This window comes from Ictalurus furcatus, chromosome 3 (assembly GCF_023375685.1).
Source record: "Ictalurus furcatus strain D&B chromosome 3, Billie_1.0, whole genome shotgun sequence".
NCBI classification, from domain to species: domain Eukaryota; kingdom Metazoa; phylum Chordata; class Actinopteri; order Siluriformes; family Ictaluridae; genus Ictalurus; species Ictalurus furcatus.
The window spans coordinates 18,794,448-18,818,823 of record NC_071257.1 but is presented as its reverse complement, the minus strand read 5'-3'; the positions used below and the strand labels follow the sequence as shown (position 1 = coordinate 18,818,823).

At 37.2% G+C, this 24,376-nt stretch overlaps 1 protein-coding gene across 4 annotated transcripts in view; it reads right to left on the bottom strand.

The window, feature by feature from the left end:
* The window catches only part of crtac1b (cartilage acidic protein 1b), a 39,601-nt gene extending 17,817 nt beyond the window's left edge, over positions 1–21,784 (bottom strand). For 3 of the 4 annotated variants that reach the window (XM_053621247.1, XM_053621248.1, XM_053621245.1), the window contains exons 1-4: positions 9,410–9,550; positions 6,308–6,507; positions 2,820–3,016; positions 2,579–2,715 (exon numbers count right to left, since the gene is read on the bottom strand). In XM_053621247.1, the coding sequence (XP_053477222.1) occupies positions 2,579–2,715; positions 2,820–3,016; positions 6,308–6,501 (528 nt within the window). In that variant the 5' untranslated portion in view covers positions 6,502–6,507; positions 9,410–9,550. Of the gene's footprint in view, positions 1–2,578; positions 2,716–2,819; positions 3,017–6,307; positions 6,508–9,409; positions 9,551–21,619 lie in introns of those variants that run through there. The other variant, XM_053621246.1, reaches the window with a different exon arrangement.
* Positions 21,785–24,376: the final 2,592 nt, after the last annotated feature.

The window sequence follows — 24,376 nt, the reverse complement described above, 5'->3', positions numbered from 1 at the left end:
TCAACACACAGACTGACTGACTGACAGCCCATAGTAAGTGTAGTAATGGTTTCAGTTTAATGAACTATTGCTAGAATTGTCATTTTATATAGCGAGTGATTCAAACCGTGAAATGTCCCAGTGCTGTTATACTAAATATCAGTACTCTTGGAATACCGCCTGTCCAATCAAATGAGTGCACTGGATAATAACTGTTGTGTAAAAATCAATAAAGGTTGTTTTGGCCAGGGTTGCCCAAACTTCTGCATATAGCTGTATTAATCACCTTACTGTTTATCATCCTCATCATAGATGAAAGTTTGACACAGTACCTAAATAGACGTCTATGGACATTTGCTGAATTCTGCCATATATAATAATAAAAGATTTCCCCTGAGAACAAATTCTTCCCCCCAAAGAGTAGCTTGATCTATGAAAGGTTGAAATATGCCGATATTGAGCTTAAAGTAATTTATTGATTAATCTTTTGATTAAAAACTTCATCAAAATACATGTTTAAATGTTTCTTTTCTGCCCCAACTATTGCACTTCCATTACAATTGAGTTTCAGGTAAACAGGTTTTCTGTTCTTTTCTCAGGACAATGTCAAAAATGTTGAGCTTTTGGTTTAAATTTCTTTCATCAGCATGGTGGTCTATTTTCACTACATAATGTCATTTGACTACACACTGAAAGAGGCCAGTGCAATTAGCCCTTAATTTAGCTCTATCTAAAGGGACAGGTGTAGCTGCCATATTATTTTTCACCTCTTCACCTTGTATTCTGTCTCGTTCCAATAGGGTTCCTCAATCAAATTAATCAGCCTTGATATCTCATAGATCGCTACCTAGCTGAGCCGAGTTAGTTACCGACTTCTAACTCACCTCGACAATGTTGTATAGCCACTCTGCATTCTGGAACATTAACATGATGTTAAACATGGCTGAAATTGGTGCATGAGAAACGAAGCTCTTGCTCTTTTGTTTTTAGGTGCTAACAGCTAAACCCGGCTGTACTCTCTTGATAAAAAAATTATCCTATTGAATGCTATTGGAACTGCACAGGAGATGTCCCTCTATGTTGTCAGACTGGGAAACAACTGCTAACTCTCAAGGGAATAAAAATAGATAAATAAAAATACAGCAGCATCCAACAAAAAAATACATAAATTCCTGAAGTAATATAACTTGGCTGGTCCACTAATCAGCATGTTTTTGGAGATGGGAGGAAACCAGAGAATCCACAGGAAACCCATGCAAACACAGGGAGATTAGGAGAAACTCCACAGTAACTTGACAGTACCACAGGCTCAGGATCTAATCAGGGCCCCTGGAGCGCTGAGGTGGCAATGCTACGCTTACAAATATTTCAATATAAACATATTTAATGTGTTTCAGGTTTCAGTGCAGACATTTCCTTTAAATACTGCAGACTGGTGTTCGTAAAGGTTTGCACCAAGGTCATAAGTATAGAATACTTTTGTCTCTGTGCTTTATTATATTGCATTTAAATGAAGAAAAATCCATTGTTCTGCTGGTAAAATGCTACTCTTTTCCTCTAATGTATCCTGCTTCGGTTATAAAGGGTTCCAGTAGCAGCCATAAGCCCATGGATAATTACAGGCCTGTACAGATAGGAGTGAGTGAGAACCAATCCATCTCCATTCCATGAGCAGGTCAATACATCTCCCTGTCCACCCTTATGAGACAAATGACAGCACTTCATTGTCAAACAGGACACCTTCTTAAAAATTCTTTCCAGTATTCATTGTCCTGCATGTTGATGGGAATCTAACAGATGGATAAATAGGAACAAACCGCAAGACCTCTATGAGTTTTCGCGTATAATATCTCATTCACTGCCATTTCATTGTAATAATCGTTGCCATTGCCCTTGTATGAGTGCAACTTCTGAAAGAGACAGGATTAATAATCTATAGCAGTACATTAAATGCTTATTACAGTCTTCCTGGGGATCTCTCAAGAGGTCCTTGCTGTTAGTAAATGATGCAGTGTTTTTTCCACAGTTCAGTTAAATCTAGTCTGAACACTAGTCTGTGTTTTGTTTTAGTTCACACCCTCACCCAGCTGCGCTACATCATTTATGCAGTGCCGCAGAACAGCATCCTCTTATTGCTCAGTCAAATGGAGCTGCAATCAAAAAATCTATTTCAATCCCTTGGTTGCTGCCTCACAGGATAAGTGGACATCGTTCATTGCTGACGGCAGTGGAGAACAGTGGGGAAGTCAGAAATATGCAGTTCAGCTTATTGTGCTTTGGCTATCAACCAAATAATTTACACCATAAGCAAGCTATCAAATGTTGCTGCTCAGCTCGGGATTGTATGGAATAGCATAGTCTTTCATGTGCTGTTCACATATAATATAATATAATATATTATAATATTTCATAGAAGTTTCATAGAAATGATGTGTTAAGCTTCCTGTAGCTCCCCATTTAACTTTCAGTAGAATTTAAACACAGATTTTGCTATTAATGTATACTGTTGTGTTATCCTGCAAATGATCAGCAAGGAACAGGACGAACTGTGAGGATGTCTGAGAGACTCATCAGGTGAACCTAGATGCGGTTCTGTTACCTTTCTATCCACACAAGCTACAGAACGACCTGCCATTCGATTCGCCACATCTCGCTGTTCGTTTATCTCATCATTTAGAAGATCCTCAAAACGTCCATTACGAAACTTGAAGAGCTTATCAGTGTACGTGGCTCGACCTGGTCAAGGAAAGCAGAATATTGTGTTGCATAAATAGTCATCTATTGTTTTCCTTCATATGTCTTGTGTGCTTGTATCTCTCCATGAGAATATTTGTACATACCAGAGAAAGCATTATTGGAGTTGAGAACATAGATCTCTTCCCTCCCATCACCATCTATGTCACATGCTGTGACTCCAATTGCATTCCCCTGTCGGTCTCTGAGTGCATAGTACGGCGAACTGCGGTTGTCTACAGCAATGTTCACTAATCGCTTCTTTGCTTTATCGTACTTCAGCACCAGGTTTGGGCCATTGTACCTGCAGGTGGAAACATTATTTTTAGTTTATTAAATACAGATGCCATTCAAAAAATTAGAATATCGTGGAAAAGTTTTTTTCTGTAATTTAATTCAAAAAGTGGAACTTTTATGTATTCAAGATTCATGATACATAAAGTGAACTATTTCAAGCCTTTTTTTTGTTTGTTTTAATCTTGATGATCACTGCTTACAGCTCATGGAAATCAAAAATCCAGTATCTCAAAATATTCAAATAAAGAAATTATTATACAGAAATGTTGACCTGAGAAGAGGTCTAATCCTCTAATTAACTCAAAACACCTGCAAAGGTTTCCTGAGTCTTTAACCCTCTTACCCCGTATGGCCGAAAAAACGGCTTGCCCGTCTTTGATCTATTCCCGTAAGGACGATATACCGGCTTGGTCGTCTATGCCAAATCCCTGTAAGGCCAATATAGAGGATTTACAGTGTAACGTTATCCCCGTAAGGCCGGTGTACCGGCATTACTCTGCTATGATTCCTTAATTATTTAATTATTATTTTTTAACCCGGAAGGTTGATGACGTCATGACGTCACGACGTGATTACGTTATTACGCCGGCATTACGATGAAGATCCAAGCGTGAATATTGGTGTAATAGTAGAAGTGAACTAAAAATGCCAAAGCAAAAAGCTAATCATGTTCCAGCTAAAGTTACACCTACAGTGAACACAGGTACATATAAAACAGTGAAAAAAAAAGAAAAAACATACACAGTTACACAGGCGAGAGCGAGGATTCTAGATAGTGACAGCAGTGAAAGTTCAGGCGATGTTGAAACCGAAACCGAAACTGATAGAGACGCAAACTCTCCTGATTCAGACCCTGATCCGTCTTCATCTTCAGCATCAACCAGTGCGACTGACACTGCAGGGGTCTGGAGTCATAACGTGACCATCTCTGTGCACTCGTGAAAACACTACCTGCTGGTCTGATTATCACCAGAAAGTTGACTTTTGGTGCTAAAATGCATTTATTTATTTATTATTAACTTGAATTTATTCAAAGGCATTGACCACGCTGATGCTCGTGTGGTACTTCTAAATGAGTAGAAGGATTTTAGCAAGCATTTTTTTGTAATTTCTCTAGTTAAGAATTGTGCTCTAAGTTTAGTAAAAACACTGAACTGCTTCATTTTTAAAGTAATATTACACAAATACATTATTATAAGTTGTTTCAAGGCCTAAAAATGTTAAAATTAAAATGTTGATTTTGAACCCAGGAACTCAGGGTTGGCGTGCTGTTTCTCTGGGGAATATAGGGTTATGGGACATAATACTGTGGGAACTTAGGGGTAAGAGGGTTAATCTCTCAGACCGGTTCAGTACACACAACAACAATCATGGTGAAGATGAAAGTAAATTTTGTATTTCATTTGGAAATCAAGGTCCCAGAGTCTGGAGGAAGAGTGGAGAGGCTCAGAATCCAAGTTGCTTGAAGTCAAGTGTGAAGTTTTCTGAAGTCGAGAGTCGATGAAGCGTCTAACAGGAGATTTTAGTGCACTTCAAGCTTCCATCTGCTGACAAGTTTTATGGAGATGCTGATTTCCTTTTCCAGCAGGACTTGGCACCTGCCCACAGTGCCAAAACTACTAGTAACTGGTTTGCTGACCATGGTATTACTGTGCTTGATTGGCCAGCCAACTCACCTGACCTGAACCCCATAGAGAATATATGAGAGACACCAGACCCAACAATACAGATGAGCTGAAGGTCTCTATCAAAGTAACCTGGGCTTCTATAACACCTCAGCAGTGCCACAGGCTGATTGCCTCCATGCCACGCTGCATTGATGCAGTAATTCGTGCAAAAGGAGCTCCGACCAAGTAAATTAACATACTTTTCAGAAGGTTGACATTTCTGTATTATAAATCTTTATTCTAATATTTTTATATATTGGATTTTTGTTTTCCATGAGCCATAATCAAGAAGATTAAAACAAAAAAGGCTTGAAATATTTTTACTTTATGTGTAATGAATCTAGAATATATGAACATTCCACTTTTTGAATTAAATTACAGACAGAAACGAACTTTTCCACGATATTCAAATTTTTTGAGAGGCACCTGTATTTAATAACCTAAAAATAATGTTTTTTGAGATGCACCTGTAAAGTATTTGTTAGTTAGGGACAAGATTTAGGAGAGTGTCAAATATCAAGCAGTGTTAATTTATAATAATGTTAGTTGTATTTTAGAAATGTTGTTATTGTTATTTTTAACCTAGATTTTTACTTTATCAAAACTGCAACATTTAAAGACACCTAAAACTGAACAGATTTAATAAAACCTAAGTTTTTGCTCATTTTTTACCCTAAATTTTTCCCATTATGTTATGTATTACATGTGTTAATTAGTACATACCCAAAACACAAATCACCCACATTTCTCAAGTTTTAATTCTTTCTTAAATGGAATGCCAAATCATTTTACAAATGCACTTTGCTATTCTGTCTTACTAAAATCTTTCTCTGATGTGTGTTAGCTAAATTACGTTATACTAAAATGATCATATGGTTATGACTGTTTCTTTAACAGTCAGCAGTTCCTTTATATGGATATGTAGCCATTAAAGTTATATACACATAGCTTAGTAAAATAGCTAGTGTTATATTAGCCTAACAAAAAAAGATGGTACAGAAAGCAGTTTTTGCTGGAGGATAAAAATTAACATCAAACATCAAAAAAGGCTGTATTGTTATAAAGTGAGGTTGTATGACGGCATTTTTCTCCAACTATGAAGCTTTAACATTAGAATACATTTGGAATACAATCATGATGTAATAAAAAGTAATTGATGAACATTTTCCAACTTAGACCTCTTCAAGAAGATTAATACTGCTAGCAAGCTTAAAGTGGTAATATCTAAATTTGTATAACTCAAACTTTGCTACAATATACAAACATTGTCATTATAAATTCCTGCAAACTGACATGTGTGCTAGCTCCAGCACACCTCACTGTCAAATAGAGCATGGGAAGTAGCTTATCTCCAAAGAAGAGAGAGAGAGAGAGAGAGAGAGAGAGAGAGAGAGAGAGAGAGAGAGAGAGAATGCCATCAATTACCTCCATTTCAACATAAATCAATTTGAGGTAGTCAAAATAATTCACAAAACTATTTTTTTATATAAATTCATCTTCTTAAACCCCTGACCACAACCTAAGTTCAATCAAATTGGCTTGAAAATGAAATATGTTGTCCCAAACCATGTTTTACTTTTGCAGGTCTTTTGTTTTAAAATCCTGATGCAGATGTAGAACAAAATACTCACCCAGCCACAAATATTTCCAGGTCTCCATCCCCATCCACGTCTGTGACAGCTACGCCATAATTCAGCTGAGTGGGGTTGTTCTCATAGTCAGGTGGCAGCACACTCTGAGTGACAGATACAAACATGGGCTCCGAGCGCTGAGCCAAGCACTGACCCACATGACAGAGAGCTACTGCTATCATCCACACAGACATGGTCACCTGCAGAACACACATATAGAGTTAGTGTTTGCATTGTGACCAGGTGTGCCATCTTGTAAATAGTGTGAAAGGCATTTTCTTTAGACAAGGTAGCCATCTACTTGAACCTGAAATTCTTGATATACATTAAATTGATTTGGAAGTGTCTAACAGCCAGTTAGTCCATGGATAATCTTGTATTATGATACAATTTTAAAAATTTTACAATTTTCGACAATAATTTTTCAATTAAAAATAGCACTTTTAACATTTATTATAGACTTTATCTCAGTGACATTCAAATGTCAAATGTGATCTATTTTATTTTTATGTTGTTTTTCTATATTAAATTACATAGTTATACCATACCACAGTTTTTACTACATAATTTAAATACTTTACTTTAAATACATTCTTGATTTATTGGATAAAACCCTTACTTTTTGAATTATTAGTTAGCCTTAACTCTTTTATAATCCATCATTGACAGTGGCCATTAACTTGTAAGAAATTTGTGTGTTTCTTAAATCTAAATTGTGCACAACATAAAATGCATAAAAGGTATGTTTCAGTACAAGATTACATAAATCTTTGTCCAGTGAATTTCATCTTATAGACTGCAAATTTACAGCATGTTAAATACTATACCAAAATTGTTAAACAAACAAGTACAGCAGATGTTATATCTTGAACATATACTAATGCATTAAAAGGTGCTTTTAATACACCAACCAAGTGGCAGCAACATAACCAACCACCAGGAGTTGCTCAATGTCATTTATTTAACTTGTCTGCTGTACGTATGTAGCTTTAAACTTCTCTGCATGAGAAAGTCTGAACAAAGCACAATAGGAAACACAATTCACTGACAGCTGGATTTAAGATGTCTCAATGTTTCCCCTGTTAAGAGGCAATTACATGGTCAACACTTCACTTACAGGGCAAAACCATAAATCAGGGGGCTGAAGACAGGTGATAGACCAGGTCTAAATTAAGACCCGAGAGTAAAAGCAATCCCACTGCACATGAGGCAGACATTTTGGACAGAAAAATCCATATGTGCCCAAAACAGATTCAAAGACATTGGAGAATCTACTTAACTGTCTAGATGAGGTCAATTCAAAGAGAGTGTTTCAAACTGAATACTCGACTGTCTGTGAATAAACGCAGTAGTGGACCAGATTCTGTGGTCTGTCAAAAGATGTATAGGAGTGAATTCATCACACTGACTAAGTAGTGGTTTTCGAAGATGTACTGCTTAAAGACTAGGCGTTGAACCCTAAATGTCTGTAAACACTACGGTACATAACTGAGGTGAAACAATGGTGAAGAAATTACATGAAGGAAAAGGGGGGTGTGATGGAGAAATGACTGGGTAATTGAAGAGTAAGAAGAAATGAGCACAGCAAATTTCACAAGCTGGCAAGATGTACACGGAGCTGCTTTATTTGGTTACTATGTTTCACACATAACAGTAGATATAATGAAAGTGTCTGATTACTTGAACACAAAGGTGTAACCATTATGATGAGTAATGGAGTGGAAAACAGGTTAGCGGAAATGCTGAATGAATAATGAACCTGCCATTTTATATATTATGCAGTGATTCTAAGGACAGAGGACAACACCTGGTACAGATGTTGTCTTAAAATATTAAATAATGGGTTTAAATAAAGAGGCAGTGTAATGCTGTTGATTAAAAGGGCGTAAGTTATGTATAATGTATTTTGCTGAAGAAAGTGTTCTGGTCAGAATTGGAAACAGGCCAAGCTGCATCACAGGTCATGTTATTGTAACGTTTAAGGAATATTTTTAAAACTACTATCCAGCGATGAAAGACAGTAAGGACAAGTAAAAGACAAGTCCTAGGTGAAGGGGTCCTTACACATTTTATTTGTCTTGAGGTGGCATATGGTGTCTCTGCATCTCACTGCAGTTGTGGACTGTGCAAGACTCACATTGCGTTACCGAGGGACACATTATCCATACAAACATCACAGTGGACACTAATACAAAGCCTCACTGTGTTAACTTGAAGCATTATGCTAACTTCTATTAGTGGATGCAGGAGTTAATTCAGCACTCCTGATTATAAAGTATAAACTTTTCATTTGGACTATCGGCTAATGAGACATTTTTATAGCATAAATCATGTAGGAAACAACTCTAAAGTGCTACTTTCTTATTTTGTGAAAACAAAACGATGGGTCTATGGTAAAGGCTAAATATAAAGCCTTAGCATTTTGACATGTGTAGGAACATTCGTAGGCTATTTAGTAGCCTTCGACATTACGCAGGTTTGGATGTAGCCCATGACAGTTGGCTCTCATTTTGCGTCATGCAGGCTATTAAATTTAAGCATAAATGACTGCGTCAAAAAGCTGCAGCATCAGTTTATGAACCCCGAGATTCTTGTCCCCTCTGAGGGACTTCAACTATACACACTCACACCAAGTCCACACAGCAAGTAAACTTAGAAAGCACAGACTAAAAATACATCATAGTAGCACTTCTCTTATTAGCCTACGGGGCGCATACATATCATTTACAGCGCAAGCTTTTTCATGAATCGTGTCAGACATATCAAACTAGGCAAATCAGAGATCTGACAACAACAACAACAACAACAACAACAACAACAACAACAAAGAATAAGAAGAAGCATATTTCACGCAGAAAGTTCAAAATGACCAGCACACAACCAGCAACAAAAATGGTCTCATCCCGATTCTCCCCAAATCTCTTTCAAGTTCAGAACAAAAAAACAACAACAAAACTTCTCCAGTCACGTACTCGCTTACGAAACATGCGACATTGCTAGACATGATACGCACGCGGCATGCAATGACTCCTCATGGTCCACCGGTAAACTTTCTCTAGGTGACATGCCAAGAGCCCCAAGAGCATGCACTCAAACACCTACATGGAAAAAAAAAGACGTCCGGTTTCCTCCGATGCGATTCTCAGCGGATTTCCAGGACCTCTCTCGTGCGTTACAGAAGTGTCTCTCTTTCTTAAAACACAACTTCTTACACAGCTGAGTTTATGAAACCAGTTGTGTAAGACTCTGCCCAATAATAAGAGCTTGGAGGGAATACTTCAAAAGATAGCCAATGACGTGCGCGGAGGGCTGAGCCAAACCTGCGGCAGGAGAAGTAGTCTTCTGCGCGTCTCCTCTGATCTGAGATCAGGACTAGATAGATAAATGCAGATGGATACACTTTTATTGTCGTTGCACATGTTGTTTATATATATATATATATATATATATATATATATATATATATATATATATATATATATATATATATGGATGGATGGACAATATATATATATATATATATATATATATATATATATATGGACAATTTCCTAATTTCACCTCACCACCATAATGGATTGTATCAAGATGTGATTGAAGTGTAGACTTTCAGCTTTAATTCAATCAGATTAACAAAAATATTGTATTAACCATTTAGGAATTACAGCCACCATTTTTTACATAGTGCCTCCATTTTCACAGGTTCAAATGTAATAGGACAATAAGCAGTTTCAGCGCACGGACTCAGCACACAACCTTGTGGGTCACCAGTGTTCATGATGAGGATAAAGGACATGTGACCACCCAACTTAACATACTGAGGTCTATTGGTAGGAAGTCCAGAATCCAACTACATATGTAGGTGCTGATGCCCAGGTCATTAAGATTGGTGGTCAGTTTAGTGGGGATGACAGTGTTAAATGCACGGCTAAAGTCAATGAACAGCATCCTTATGTAGATGTTGTTGTTGTCCAGATGGGTGAGGGCTGAATGAAGAGCAGTGGAAATGGCATCCTCTGTCAACTGTTCAGGCAGTAGGCAAACTGGTGGGAGTCCAGTGTATGTGATAGGTCTGCTATGAAGTGACTCAAAACCTCATACTTTTCTTCATATTTTGCTGAAAGCATTTCATTACAATGTGAGTGAGTGCTATAGGCAGAAGTCGTTTAAGCACACTGCAGTAGAATGCTTAGGCACCAGTATGATGGTTGTTGTCTTCAGGCATGTGAGGACAGTTGCCTAGGCCAGTGACAGGGTGAAGATGTCAGTAAAGACCTGTGCCAACTGTCCAGCACATGCCCCGACCACACGCCTGGGTCCCTCTGCTATAGGCCTCTGCATCCCCAGATCTAAAAGCAACTTCTCTTATTTCAGAAGTAGGTGGACCTCAGAGTTCATATAAGGTTTCTGATTAGAAAAAGTTTTTAGAGATTTTAGAGGATTGTGACATTGTGACAGGCCTAAGGTGACCTGTGATGCAAATATGCTCTAGTTAATATCTTGAAACTGGTTTTGTAGCGAAGAAACCACCCCCTCTGGCCATACCTTCACTGTCCTCAATAATGGTTTCACATGTTTGATGAGTGGCATGTACTTGGGTAGCATCAACAGTGAGGTGATTAGACTGACTCAAATTGGGGAGGGGATGGCCTTGTATGCCTCAGCACAAGATCAGTTCCCATTAACATGCCTTTAACTAAATGCAAAAATTTATACTATATGAAATGGGTTGAATGAAACTGTTAAAGGCATTAATAATTAAAAAAAAAAAAAAAAAAAAACAGGCTTGTCACATGACCCCTGTACCATCTCTTGTCATAAACTTTTTCCATTATTTATCCATGTATCCAAAATAAGATTTCATGTGCTCAGGTTTATTTCTTTAAGGAACATACAGTATACAATATCTTGTTAAAACTGTTGTTCCAAATATTTTTTTGGATGTTCCAAATACTTATTAGTGAGTAGTTATCATAATATACAGCTGATTACATAAGTGTAAAAATAAATAAATAAAATAAATAAATAAAAAAATTAAAAAACACACCTTTTTTTTTTTGCTCAGTAATTGCACTATAATGATACTCATAAAAGTCCAACGAGGTCATCATCACAAATGTGTCACTCATTTTGTTTAATTACATTTTATTGGCTGCAGCTGCTATAGTGAGAAACAGAATTAACCAATCAGAATTATGATTGTCTATCATGGCTGACCCTTCTTCTTAGAAAACTGGGCATGTAAAGAAATCAATTCATTTGAGAAGAAAATTTTATTGCTCAAAGGTTGTTTTTATTTAGGTATCACATTTGAGATTAAAATTGAAAATTAGAATTAACCAGAAGTGGAAAGTCATGAATTACATGTGCTTTCATGACAGTACTTGAGCACATAGTCCACTGTAGTGGTAATATAATTTAATCATAGTAAAAATATTCAACTTCCCTACATTTGCAGCTGCAGTCAAGAAATTGAAGTCTGTGAGTCCGATGCCAGAATTCCAACATTGGCATGACACATGTATTTAAAAAATAACCCCAGAAGACTAAGCCAATAAATAGAGTATATGTGCAAAATTAAAAATACTTTTGAGACTCAATCAAACTAAAACAGTCTCCTGCTGAAGGTCACGAAGCAGTGTCTGAGACAGTGGTGACAGAAACACATCCCATGGCCAAATTGTCAGGTATCTACAGTTTTCAGTGTTTCAAAGGAAACCAGGTGATTATGATCTGCAAATTATTTCACAGCTCAACATCCAACCTGTGCAAACATGCACTTGAAACCCATTAGCAAGCTGAGTAAGATAGACTAGCTTGCTAGCTAGATCTTTTGATGTTTTACATTATGAAAGCTCTGTATTAAACTTAAGATGTCACTTTGATATTCAGTCGTGATTGTCTGTTGTGTTAAATATATGAATTAACATGAGCTAGGTAGCTAGCAAAGAACTTATCAATTTACTGAAACACCTAAATAGTTTGGCTAAGTTAGCAATCCATTTGAGGTGGTGTTCACTTCAGCATTGTCACTCACATCGTAAGTTAACATAATTGTGCAAAAATGTATTCCTCAGATATAGAACATTTATTACTGCTCACAGCTGTCTGAAAAAAGTCACACTCCTCAAATGACCTCCATGCCCAACAAGCTGAATATAGCTAGAAATGAATGTTTAAAAGGTTGATCCTGTGAAACAAGAAGTGATCAATGTCAACTAATTTTTTTAGTTGTAATGAATGTATTTAGTGTTAGAATTGCTGAGCCACAAATCTAAACTTCTTTAAATATCAAATAATACAGGAGAGTAACAGTTTCATGATTGTGGCTAAAAGCTGGTCACATTTATCTGAGAGAATGATATAATCAATTTTATATTTTATTAATAGGTCTTAATCTTTGGAAGACTATGAATGAGAACTAAGTTTGTCATTCTCAAAAGCAATCACTTATTCGTGATCAGATAATAATAACATCTAATGTAATTCTGTTTTGTGGCTCAGCAATATTGACAGAAACAAAGAAATAAATAGCTACAGCTAAAACAGCTAAAAGAAACAAGCTGTTGATCATTCCTTGTTTCAGACAACTGATCTCACCTTTTTAGACATGCTGGTCCCCCTTCTTTTTTATCAGAACATTTTAAGTGATTAACTTTTTGTGGGTTTCACTCCACCCCAAAATATTTAATAAGATTATAATATGTTATGAAATGTTGTTTCTCCCCTATATTTACCAGCAATACATGTATGAACAATAGGTATGTATCCTAGGCCAATCAGCTCATAACCTGTCATGTCAACTAAAGCGTGTATCATAGAGCCAGAGTCAGTACAGCTGGCAGCGCAAAATCTCCTTTAATGCTCTGATTGAAGTTCTTGCACTTTTGAAATCCTTTGTGACGCTTGCGGTATGAAAGAGCACATTTGGCATTGTCGACTACAGGTCAGGCTGCTGATTCTGCTTTGTTTCTGAGGCCATAGTTGAAAATTGTGGTTCAGATGTCAGTGTAATTCAAGTCTGTAAAGATTTCCCAAACATAGTTGTAGACATCTGTTGCACTTGGCTTCAATTCCAGAATAAATGATTTAACTCATCTACACTCAATGATAGGTTGTCCATATGCCCAGAAAGAGATTCAGATAGATTTCTCAGCTGTGGTGTTCTGTGATGCCTGCCACATGGAAGTTTAGGATTAATGGAGACTTTCTGCTGATTATGATTCCCTGGAGAATGGTCGAAATGCATAGGAATTGGACAGTGCACCTGATAAGATAAGCACCATTCACACCATTTTCCACTTATTCCACTTACATTGTACACTAAGATGTCAGTGTTCTATCTAATCATTCCACATCAGCTTTGCTCCAAATTGTCCCACCTCATTGTGTCTGTCTCTACCAGTCTATGGCAATGCATCACTGACTTTGTGACTGGTGGACAGTAGCAGATGAGACTGGGGAAACACACTTCTGTTTCCCTGAGATGTGTGATAGCACTTCTCCCAGTACACCAACAACTGCTCCACCAAGGACACTCTACCCAACCCCGTGCTGATGATGTACAGTACATCTATTGTAATGCTATCCTTAAGCAGCTGCTCCATTTGCACAAACAGCTAAGTCATTGGCTATGCTCCAGACAACAACTAAAGACCTACCTCTTCACAGTAAATTAGCACTTTAAAAAAATTCTTGTGTTGTCTATGTCTTTTTTTAAATACTATATTACCTCCCCAACAGTTTTTTTTTTTTTTAACAATGATAGACCTAGTGAACCAGTATCACACGGAATTTATTGTTAGAGCACTTCTGTAAGTAGCCATGTTCTGTGAAATGCTGCAAATTTAAATGTTAATGTAAATGTAAATAGTCAGATGATATGGCCCAGCTCACCAATAAAATCCGACTCTTTCACCTCCCAAACAGCCCACTGCAATTTTTGTCTAAACCAGACAGTTTGCAATCTTTGATTTTTCCTGTGATTATTCATTTTTTTAATCAAATCTAATTATATAATTTGCAAGGCACAACATATGTGCATTAATAAATACAGTAAGCATTCATGCATTCTTGTTATTGTGTCTGCTGTGTCTGTTCATCACTTCCATTTATCATGATAACTAATCACCTCTCCTACTTACTACATACAGTATATCTTCAACAAGCAGAAATGTACGCAGATCCTCCCTGTCATGCTGCCCAATATACACAGCTGATAGCTAAACACATTCACACAAACAGCTCAGATGTTGCAAGAGTAATATTATTGTCTACATCTTAAAAATAAATAAATAAATAACCAAACAACTCGTAAATTCAAGTCTGCTCACAACATTCACGTAAAAGAACTTAATGAAAGCTACCAGGAAAGTTGATTAGTTTTGCCAGTCAGAATCTGGAATCTGTTCATTTCACATAGCAAGAAGGTTAACATTGAAAATTAATGATCAGGGTTTATTTTTTGTGGTTGAGTCCTATATAATTGTAATTGTTTGTCCTGTGTTTCTGTGCTACAATACTGCACTGCATTGTTTTAACAGTAGATGCAAATTATTGCTAGTCTGAGCTCAGACTGCAGTAGAGGAGAACACATTTCTTGGATTTTAGTTTATTGCTAGGTCTGTACATCATTGAAGCCTGGCAGCACATTAAAACGTCCTTGGCAGATTCTCTCTTGCACTTGCTTCTTTTACCTGCCTGCCTAGCTTCTGATGGATGCTGTCATATTTCTCCCACTCTCCTGAAGTGCACCCATCATCGTTGGTCCTCGTAATGTGCGGCATAATCCTCTATAGATGCTGATAGGTACTGTGCAACGAATGAACCCTGTTCAGTGCTTTAGTGCTTTTGTTTTTATTTATTTATATACCTGGTATCTATTTCATGTATGGGTATTGAGAACACTGCCATTCCAAAGATTTTTAATTAGCGCTTGTGTCTAGCTCCAGGATTAGATCAACAACCACTCTAGTACAGGTGTCAGAGTTCAGTCCTAAAGGGCCACAGTACTGCACATTTCAGAATTTTACCTCATTTAACACTTGATTCACCTCATCAGCAAATCATAAGGGCTTTCAAAGGTTGAATTTAGTGTGCTCAAAATATATACAGTACTGTATATATCTTAGGTACCCTATTTTTTTGTACAAAAGGTACCCTAGGTACCCTATTTTTTTTCACACAAAAAACATAATGGAGGCTACTGGATTTTACTGAAAAAATAAGAAGCAATTGCGATAGTCAAAGTCTCCAGAAGAAACGTGGCTGAATTTGCAAGATGCTCAGTAAAACTTACAGCTAATTTCCTTATAAAACTGCACTAATTCTACCTGAGACTACTCTTTTTTTTTTTTTAAAGCAAAGGGTCGTCACACCAAATATTGCCTTTGTTTCATTTATTACTGTTTACCACTCTTTATAGTATTTTGGTTTTTAATGGAGAAACATTCAATTTAATTATTTTTGAAGGCATCTTTGCTTTACATCATTTTGTTGCTTTGGCACAGTACTGTATATAAAACAAATAATAAATCTCTGTAGCTGACAAGTCTCGAACTTCCATAAAATTCTACCTTTAGGCAGAATGTTATTTTGACAATTTGCACAGCTGTGTTTGTTAAGCTGGCTCCTTATTTACCCAAAATTAGCCAACATTATCTCTGCGGAAATCATAGGCAAGGTTAGAAAGTAAATAGAAGCATTTCTACATTGTGTTGGTGAAATATAGGCTATTTTTAAGTAGAGGTTTTAAAGTATGTGATAGGCAGAAAAACACAAATTGGTTAAAACCAGATTTTTCATATGTTTGGCTTTTCACCAGAATTCAACCACTGAATTATTTGGGGGGTTTTTTCCCTCCAGAATGCCATATACAGATTGTTCCCATTGTGCTGAACTGAATTCAGAGTATTAATGAAGGTTTTTATACTGTGGGCCACCAGGAATAATGTCCTGTTTGCTTTTATTTTTGCTATTTTTAATGCCCATCATAGGGCACCATGCACACACATTCACATTCTCATTCACCTACCATGTTTCTGTGAGATGCAAAACTCCACACAGACAGTAACGTGAGCTCAGGATCAAATCAGTGATTCTGGAGCTTAGAGGCAACAATGCTACCCACTGCACTAAAGCCTTTCTTCACTTCCTCACAGAGTCATTTTTTACTTGAACTAGTAGTTTTTAAACCACTTTTTACACCCACCTTTCCACTCCACCCTTGATTCACTATATATGTCACTCTTTAATTTGATGTATGAATATATGAATTATGCGTCAGTAGAGGGACGCATAAATCTGTTTTGTGTGGGGAGCAATAATGGCATTTATGTTCCTTCTATTGATTGATATCCTTAATAGTGTTTGTTCTTTATGATCTGAGAAAATAAAGGAATTTTGTAGAATGAACTTCCATAGTGAGCATTAGAGTGATTGAGGCCCGAGTGAACAAAACATTGTTTAGAAGTTCTTTACATTAGAATACAGACTTACATGGAAGTAGTTCTAAGACCTAAAGCAATGTATGGTGCCTCACCTGAACTATTTTGCCTAATAAATTGTGCCGTGTACAGAAACAAGATTTTAATTGTTAATTATTATATTTCAAATAAAATTTTTAAATATTATTTGCAGTATACGTAAAGTGAAATTCTTTTTAATTTAACTTCAACTAATTGTTTTTGGCTCTGTGGTGAACTGGCATTTCATACAGAATGTATTCCCACCTCACCCATTGTTCCTGCGATAGGCTGTGGATTCACCACAACCATAACTAAGCTAAAGTAGTTACTGAAGATGAATGAATGAATCATTGTTTTTGTTTATGCTGTTTTAACATGAAGAACTCTAAATCTACAATGTAATCCTTGTTGATGTCCATAGCATACAGTCCATGGTCCACAGAAAGACACAAATAGGGAAAGCAAGTGCAACTCAAATAACTAGTCAAATAACAAAACTGGGTAGTTGAAGATTGGAAGATTGGAAAAAGACCATGGAAGGTTTTTCCAATCTTCAACTGTCGAGATTTGCTAAGCCTATGCCCACTGTAGCCTCACTGCTTTTCTGCTCACCACAGTTGTAAAGAGTGGATATATTGAGTAGATTTCCTGTCAGCTCGAACCAGTCTGGTCATTCTCCTCTGACCTTTCTTATCAACAAGGCATTTCTTCCCACAGAAAAGCTTTTCACTGGATGTTTTTTTTTGTTTTGACATCTTTCTATATACACTTTTGAGACTGTTGTGTGTAAACATCAGAGAATATCAGTAGTTTTTGAAATACTCAAACCAGCCCATATGGCACCAACAACAATGCTGCAGTCAAAGTCACTGAAATCACATTTTCCCCCATTCTGATGTTTGATGTGAATATTAACTGAAGCTCTTGACCTGTATCTACATGATTTGATGCATTGTACCACTGCCACATGATTGCACGATTGGATAAGAACATGAATGAGCAGGTGTACAGGTGTTCCTATTAAAGTGGCTGGGGACTGTATATATTGCTGACAAATGCACCAGGAGACTAGAAATCTGCTTATGCTTTGAGGTGTGTGTTAAGAAGGTAGGACACTTTCAGGTAAAGCCCTGTATCCATGGTTGTGTTGTTTTCCTTGTATGACACTATCAAAGATGACGTAAAGTCTTCTTTAGACATGGAAATGGTTATAGTTTTGACCATTTTGAGTAGTCTGTAATTTGACCTTGTCAATGTTATTAATTTCCACTCTCCAGGTAAAGCGTACTATTCATTTGTAGAACTGAATCTTACAGACATAATTACACCAAGGACTGTTAAAAACAGTACAACTTATGTTCTTTGTCATTGCACAGAAAGAAAAGCAGGAAGCTGCAGTATATATCTCTACCTAACTTTAGTTTTAAACCATATATTATTTCATGTCCAGGCTACAACAACAACCTAACACTCTTTCAAAAAATTCACGAGATATGTAACAAACCCAAGAACTCTATGAATCATGACAGTTTTGACACATGCCTTTCATGTCCCCAGGATTTATCAAATCAATAAGAGAAATCAAAGAGCAATTTTTAACTGTTCCAGCTTTTACAGGCTTTCAGGCAGCGTGTCTCAAATGTCTTAACAAATCAGTGTCACAGTGTCAGTCAGGAATGTCTTTAATTTAATGTTACTACATATAAACTGGCACGTTTCAAGTGTAGAAAATCATGCTTGCCTATTTGCTTCATGTGAGGAGAATGTGTGAATATCTGTTCCAATGTGTACTGGGTGTAAAATGAGGAGGAGTAGGACAAATAATTCAAAACAGTTACGTCTGAGATTTAAACTGACAGTTTGCAAAAATTGCTTTGCTGAGATAAAGAGGCATGTCAGCACTAGGTGCTAAACTCTCACCTCTGTCATATTTCTCATTCTCTCAGATTAATTACAAATCGATTTAGAGAACTCTTATATAAAAGATTAGAGAGGACCTGTCCATCTCTGGTGATGGGAGTGTGAGGTAGGAACCGGATGCTAGCATGGATAGGTTTTGCAGAATGAGTTTCCTGGCAATTAATCTCTGCATTATTCTTCAGAAAGTGTAATTGCTTGTATCATTCATGTTCTCTTCTCCATTTTCCACAGTACAATCAAATCTGCTATATGCATGTTGAATGGCAAGTTGATTTTCCTTGTGAGGGATCTTCTTCCTAATTTAAAGGTAGGAACTCGATCACTTTAGCATTTGTTTCTGCTTCACAGGAATTTATTTAATCTGTAAAGGCCTACCTACGGATCATTACACCTCATGCTGAATGCAAAGCCACAGTAACTCACATGATAATAATTTATTTTGCACTGAAGCTAAATGAAGCTGGTGCTATTCCCAAACTAATGGACTATTGATTTAAAGGAAATGGTCAAGTAGGATCTTGCAAACAGGTCTTCAACCTCAGCACAGTACAACAGTCTACTTTCTACACCTCAGTAGTTCAGTCTGTAAAATGGATTGTTTAGTCAGCTAGGGTTTTTAAGTAAGCTAAGTAAGCTCATACTTACTCAAACCAGTTATATGAAGAGTTATATGAAGTATGGAGTAAATCAGCTTAATATTATGGAGTCATTCCATCTCAAGTGGTCCAATGCATATTGCTTGACTGTTTTTAATTTTCCTAATTTTTTTTTTTAGTGATTACCTCTATGTGTTGTCATTGCAAAACCACCAGTTTGTTTTCCCCCCCTTGTTTTAACTGCAACGGCCATCTATGTGTCATGGTACACAACAAATTTTGGTTATACAACTGTTAACGGAAACCTCAATATCTTGGCACAGGATGGCCCTAGCTCTCTAGAGGGCATTACAAGGTACATGGACATATACATATATAAACACTTTGCACATTTATGTTCCTTAGACTTAAATAGACTTAATTAGAACTTAAGTCCAAATATAATGCTCATTATACAAATGTAATGCTTACAGTTCCACTTTTAGGGTCAATTTATAATATGAAGGGTTTGATTCACAGTCTTCAATTTTTTTAAGGGATACCTAGGTAAGTATAGTGTACATGCAGAACATTTCAGGTTCGAAACTTCTCTCTTTTATTATGGGGTCGAGAACGTGCACGTTTTTAAAATTACCCTCACTTTTGGATTGAATATCTCTTGTGGAGGACTAGTCACAAACCTGAAATTCTCACAGAAAAAAGACCTCTATAGTAGCATTCTGCTGTAAAAAATTGAACTTGAGATTGGAGGTAAGCTCTGTGAATAGATTTTATGTAAAAATGAAAGAAAAAATGAAAAATTACAAATGGTCAAGCAACAAACTTTACAATTAGTGGACCACTTGAGCTTGAATGACTCTATGACCAACATGGCTATTAAACCTTTGTTAAACAGTTAACATGTTAATTGCAGAAGATTTTTTTTACACAGAATTGACTAAATCAATCCAGCATCTCATCTATATTGTAGCACTCAAACTTAGACATTAACAATCTCATAGTATTACTTTTGATGTCTGCCTGTTTCTGGTCTGTAGACTACTGCAAACATGTGATAATTCAGTAATTCTGCCACCCATGTGTGTGGCCAGATGAGGAAATTCACTTTTTGCTTTAATTTAAGGAATATTGATCCCAGAGGGGTTTATTGCTGTATGACATCCATAATCACAACAACAGTGTGACAGAGCAGATAAATAACGAGGCAGGGAGGAGGCACGCCACAGAGAGAGCTGGGGGTAATCTTTCAGACCACCATATTAATTACACATTTCCTTGACCTTGATTGATTTCTCATAACACCTATAAATTCCCTTTTTGTAAACTTCTGTTTGCTGAACATCACTTTAGAAGATTGAAATTCAGCTCTAATAAATCAGAATACTTTTGTAATTACATGGAGTTACAGCAAGCCATGATGACAAAGAGATCTATAACACCCTCTGCATAAGGTTCACTTCACTAGAGACTGAGGCATAGGGTGAATCTCGTATTAACCATAAAATAATGTTAGGCTAGACAATTACTTAAATGTGCCCATTTTACTCTTCTCAAGAATGGACCTGAGCTGAGTGGTGTGATGTTAAAGAGCAGTACTCATGGGACTAAAATGTCATTTGAGCTCTGTTCTCTAGCACGGTAGAGTTATATGGTGAGTGAGCTCCGAAAGGCCTTGTTCAGGATTTATTTATTGTGCAGTAAAACCTGGCAGCACCTAGTGATGTGTCACTGTGTTCAGTTTTGCATATACAGTTCAGAGTTTATCTGCACTGAGGGTGAAAAGAGACACAGGACTGTATATTATCTTCATTGCCAGGAAACTGATAACCTTGAAAAATGTGTATATTGAGCACCTTGTGTTGACATTTTTGGTTAAGCTTCATGACATGGCTTCAAATTAAAAACTCTATAATTAGAAAGTCTAAGAAATAGGTATAAGTGAATTTGTGACTTTTTATTTTATTGGGGAAAAAATCTAGCTCTAACTGGAAAAGGCTTATCTAGGGCACTTATAGCATATATGTTACGACACGCCGAAATCGGCGCGGCAGCTCACAAAGTGTAGTGCCGCCCAGGGACGTGGCGGAGGAGGACTACACTTCCCAGTCATACCCGCGCTCGAGTTCGCCGGAGTTCTAATTACGAACACCTGTAAACACCTAAGGTTATATAAGGGCCTCCCTAGCATGAGCCGCTTGCGAAGTAACCGTTCAGCAGCCTCGTCTCTGTTTGTTTACCAAGCCGATTTCATTATAAGTGTTTTCCCTGGTGCTCGACTTCACGCTCGTCTCTCACTACGCTTTTGCCCACGTCCCTGATATACAGCTTACCTGCTCTGTCCCGATTCGATTCTCGTCCTGTGTTCAGTCACACGCCATCTCTCCGCTCGCCCGCGCTGGTCTCCGTCTACGCTTCGTAACAATATACTATTAGTCACATACTGTGATTGACACTGTAATTGATAAAACTATAGTAATGGTTCACCAAAAAAGTGCACTTGCCTTTAAAAAGGCAGAACTGTAATTTATCGACTTCTGAGAGTTGACGATCAAGTTAAAAACAAAGATTTAACTAAATTTAGTTAGTTTTTAGTTTAATTGCCAAAAGTAGGTCAACTATAATAAAATCAAGTCAGAAAGCCAGAAACCAGCTTTTGTTTTATTTTAAAAAATTTTTATTTATTTAAATTAAAGAGTAATGTGTACACTCGTAAACAGTAAATATATATAATATTAAATGGGTTTAATTGTTTGCTAATGCACAAGTAAAATTAATTATGGAATTATTTCTACACAGGAGTGACTCTTGCCCAGCGGTAATTTTGACACATAATTTAATTAACATTTTTTACAGCACTAAAATGCAAGATTAATGAAAACCTGCAGTGCTGTAATGCTTACAGTTGTTAAAAAACAAACAAAAAAAACATACAGCTGTAATACTGACCAGACATTTAGCTGAAAAATAAAGCATTCAATCACTAATCAAGTTAGTGCTTGGTTGCCTTAGAGCAATGCTCTGCATAAAGCCTCATAAACAGTACATTGCAGGTGGAGTTGTTCTAGGTCGTTTTGTAAGGGCTGATAAGGATTTAGTTTTCATATGTGTGTGTGTTGCCACAAGGACTTCTCCCCTCATACATAAAGGTAGGATGTGGTAGAACAGGTGGGAGAATATTATAATCACCACTGGAAGTTATTATAAAGGTAATATAAAAGGGAAACTTGTCAATAAACTTAAGTGCTAACTTTTACGCAATGTTTCATATACCTATTTAGGATTAACTGATCCTTTGATATCCAATCTCGAAAACCAATCTTCTCAACAAGGCTTGTCTTAGCCATCTAAGATGAAGGGCGTTTGATCAAAATCTGTTCTGGAAGACATGCTTTTACAAATATGACCTTGAAATAATTTTGACATCGATATGCCATCTTGGCTGTGTATCCATGCAAAAGCACTTTCAATTACGCAACCCAGTGGAGTGAGAGCAAATACGTGATAAGTAACTGGAAGACCAGCCAATAGTTAATGTCCTCCTACTGCTCTTAGCCACAGGGAACAGTTTTACACATGAAAGGTGGTAAAGAGGAAATCTCGCCACTGTCCCGGTTTCCATTAACTTTATACTGAGCACAAAGACAGGCCTGCATGTGAAGATGGAGTGATACCTTAAAGAACCTCCAGTGCGTTGTGAGATGTCTGTGTGATTGCTGTTTGCATTGGAGTGCATGGATCCAAACATGTCCTGACTCCCGTATTTCAGTACAAGCAGACCCAGATGCACAGACGACTGTAATGATGATGCTTATTATGAGCAAATACAAGATTATTAAACCAGATAATTAAGATTATTTTTAGACATTTTTACCAATTTTAAGCTTTATGTTGTTTTATTCTATTGGCACATAACTGAAATAAGTAACATTATCTGCCTTTTTCAACCTTAAAATTGTTTTCAAAAATTGTCTATATGTAAAATGGTATAATAATAGTATTATAATGAGACATATTAGATACATTTGCCTTTATTTAAAATATGGTGATCTATCATAAAATAAGATTGTTTTGTTTGCTGTGATTTGTTTATACTAATCAAATTATGAGGAAAAAAATCTAGATTTTTCCTGCTATAATTTTTTTTGCAGTGAAAGTCATAATCATTCTTGTTGGTACTGCCCATGTATGGATTTTTATAGGCACACTGTTTTCTTCCTGCCCTGCAAAAACGTTCCCTAAGAAGGGAACGAGACGTTATGTGAGTTTCACGCTGTGAAGCGCCCTCACACATGACTGGTATTTGCCGTGGTCAGGTGATGTGGCTTTGCGTGCATTGCGTGAAATGGTGGCTGTAAACCACATCATCAGCCTTTATTATCTGAAGCAAAGATGTGATTTACAGGCTTTCCATAGGTATGACAAAGCCACGCAACGTCTCCTTCCCTTCTCAGGGAACAGGGTTACATGCATAACCCAGATGTTCCATTTCAAAGGGAACTCAATGTTGCATGAGCTTACCCACTCCAAGTATACCCACGCCGTCATACTGAGGGTATGGCCTGTTCAAAAAGGTCAGAGCCTGAGAGTCACTGCAAGACACTCGAGCCCAGGGTGGAATCCATGATCAGACTGTAATTTCGAATGAGTGTGTGTGGTGTAAACCATCCTGCTGCAGCACACACATACTGTAAGGGTACCCCTTTGGATAAAGCCTTCGAGGAGGTAACCCCCCTAGTGGAATGAGCCCTTATGCCCAGAGGCGTAGCAAGACCGTGTGCCTCATAAGCAATAGAGATTGCATCCAATATCCAATTAGAGATGTGCTCCTTTGACACAGCATCACCCCTACTGTCACTGCCAAAGCAGACCAGCAACTGCTCTAACTTACACCACTGGCAGGAGCGGTGGACCTAAGTACAGAGATCCCTTACTGGACACAGCAGGTGCAATTTCTCTTGTTCCGGTGTGATGAATGGAGGAGGGCAGAAAGCCTGCAACACTACTGGCTGAGGAACAGATGTAGGGCCCTTTAGGAATATAATCCAGCCTAGGATACAGGAAGGCCTTGGCTAATGGAGGGCAGGAAG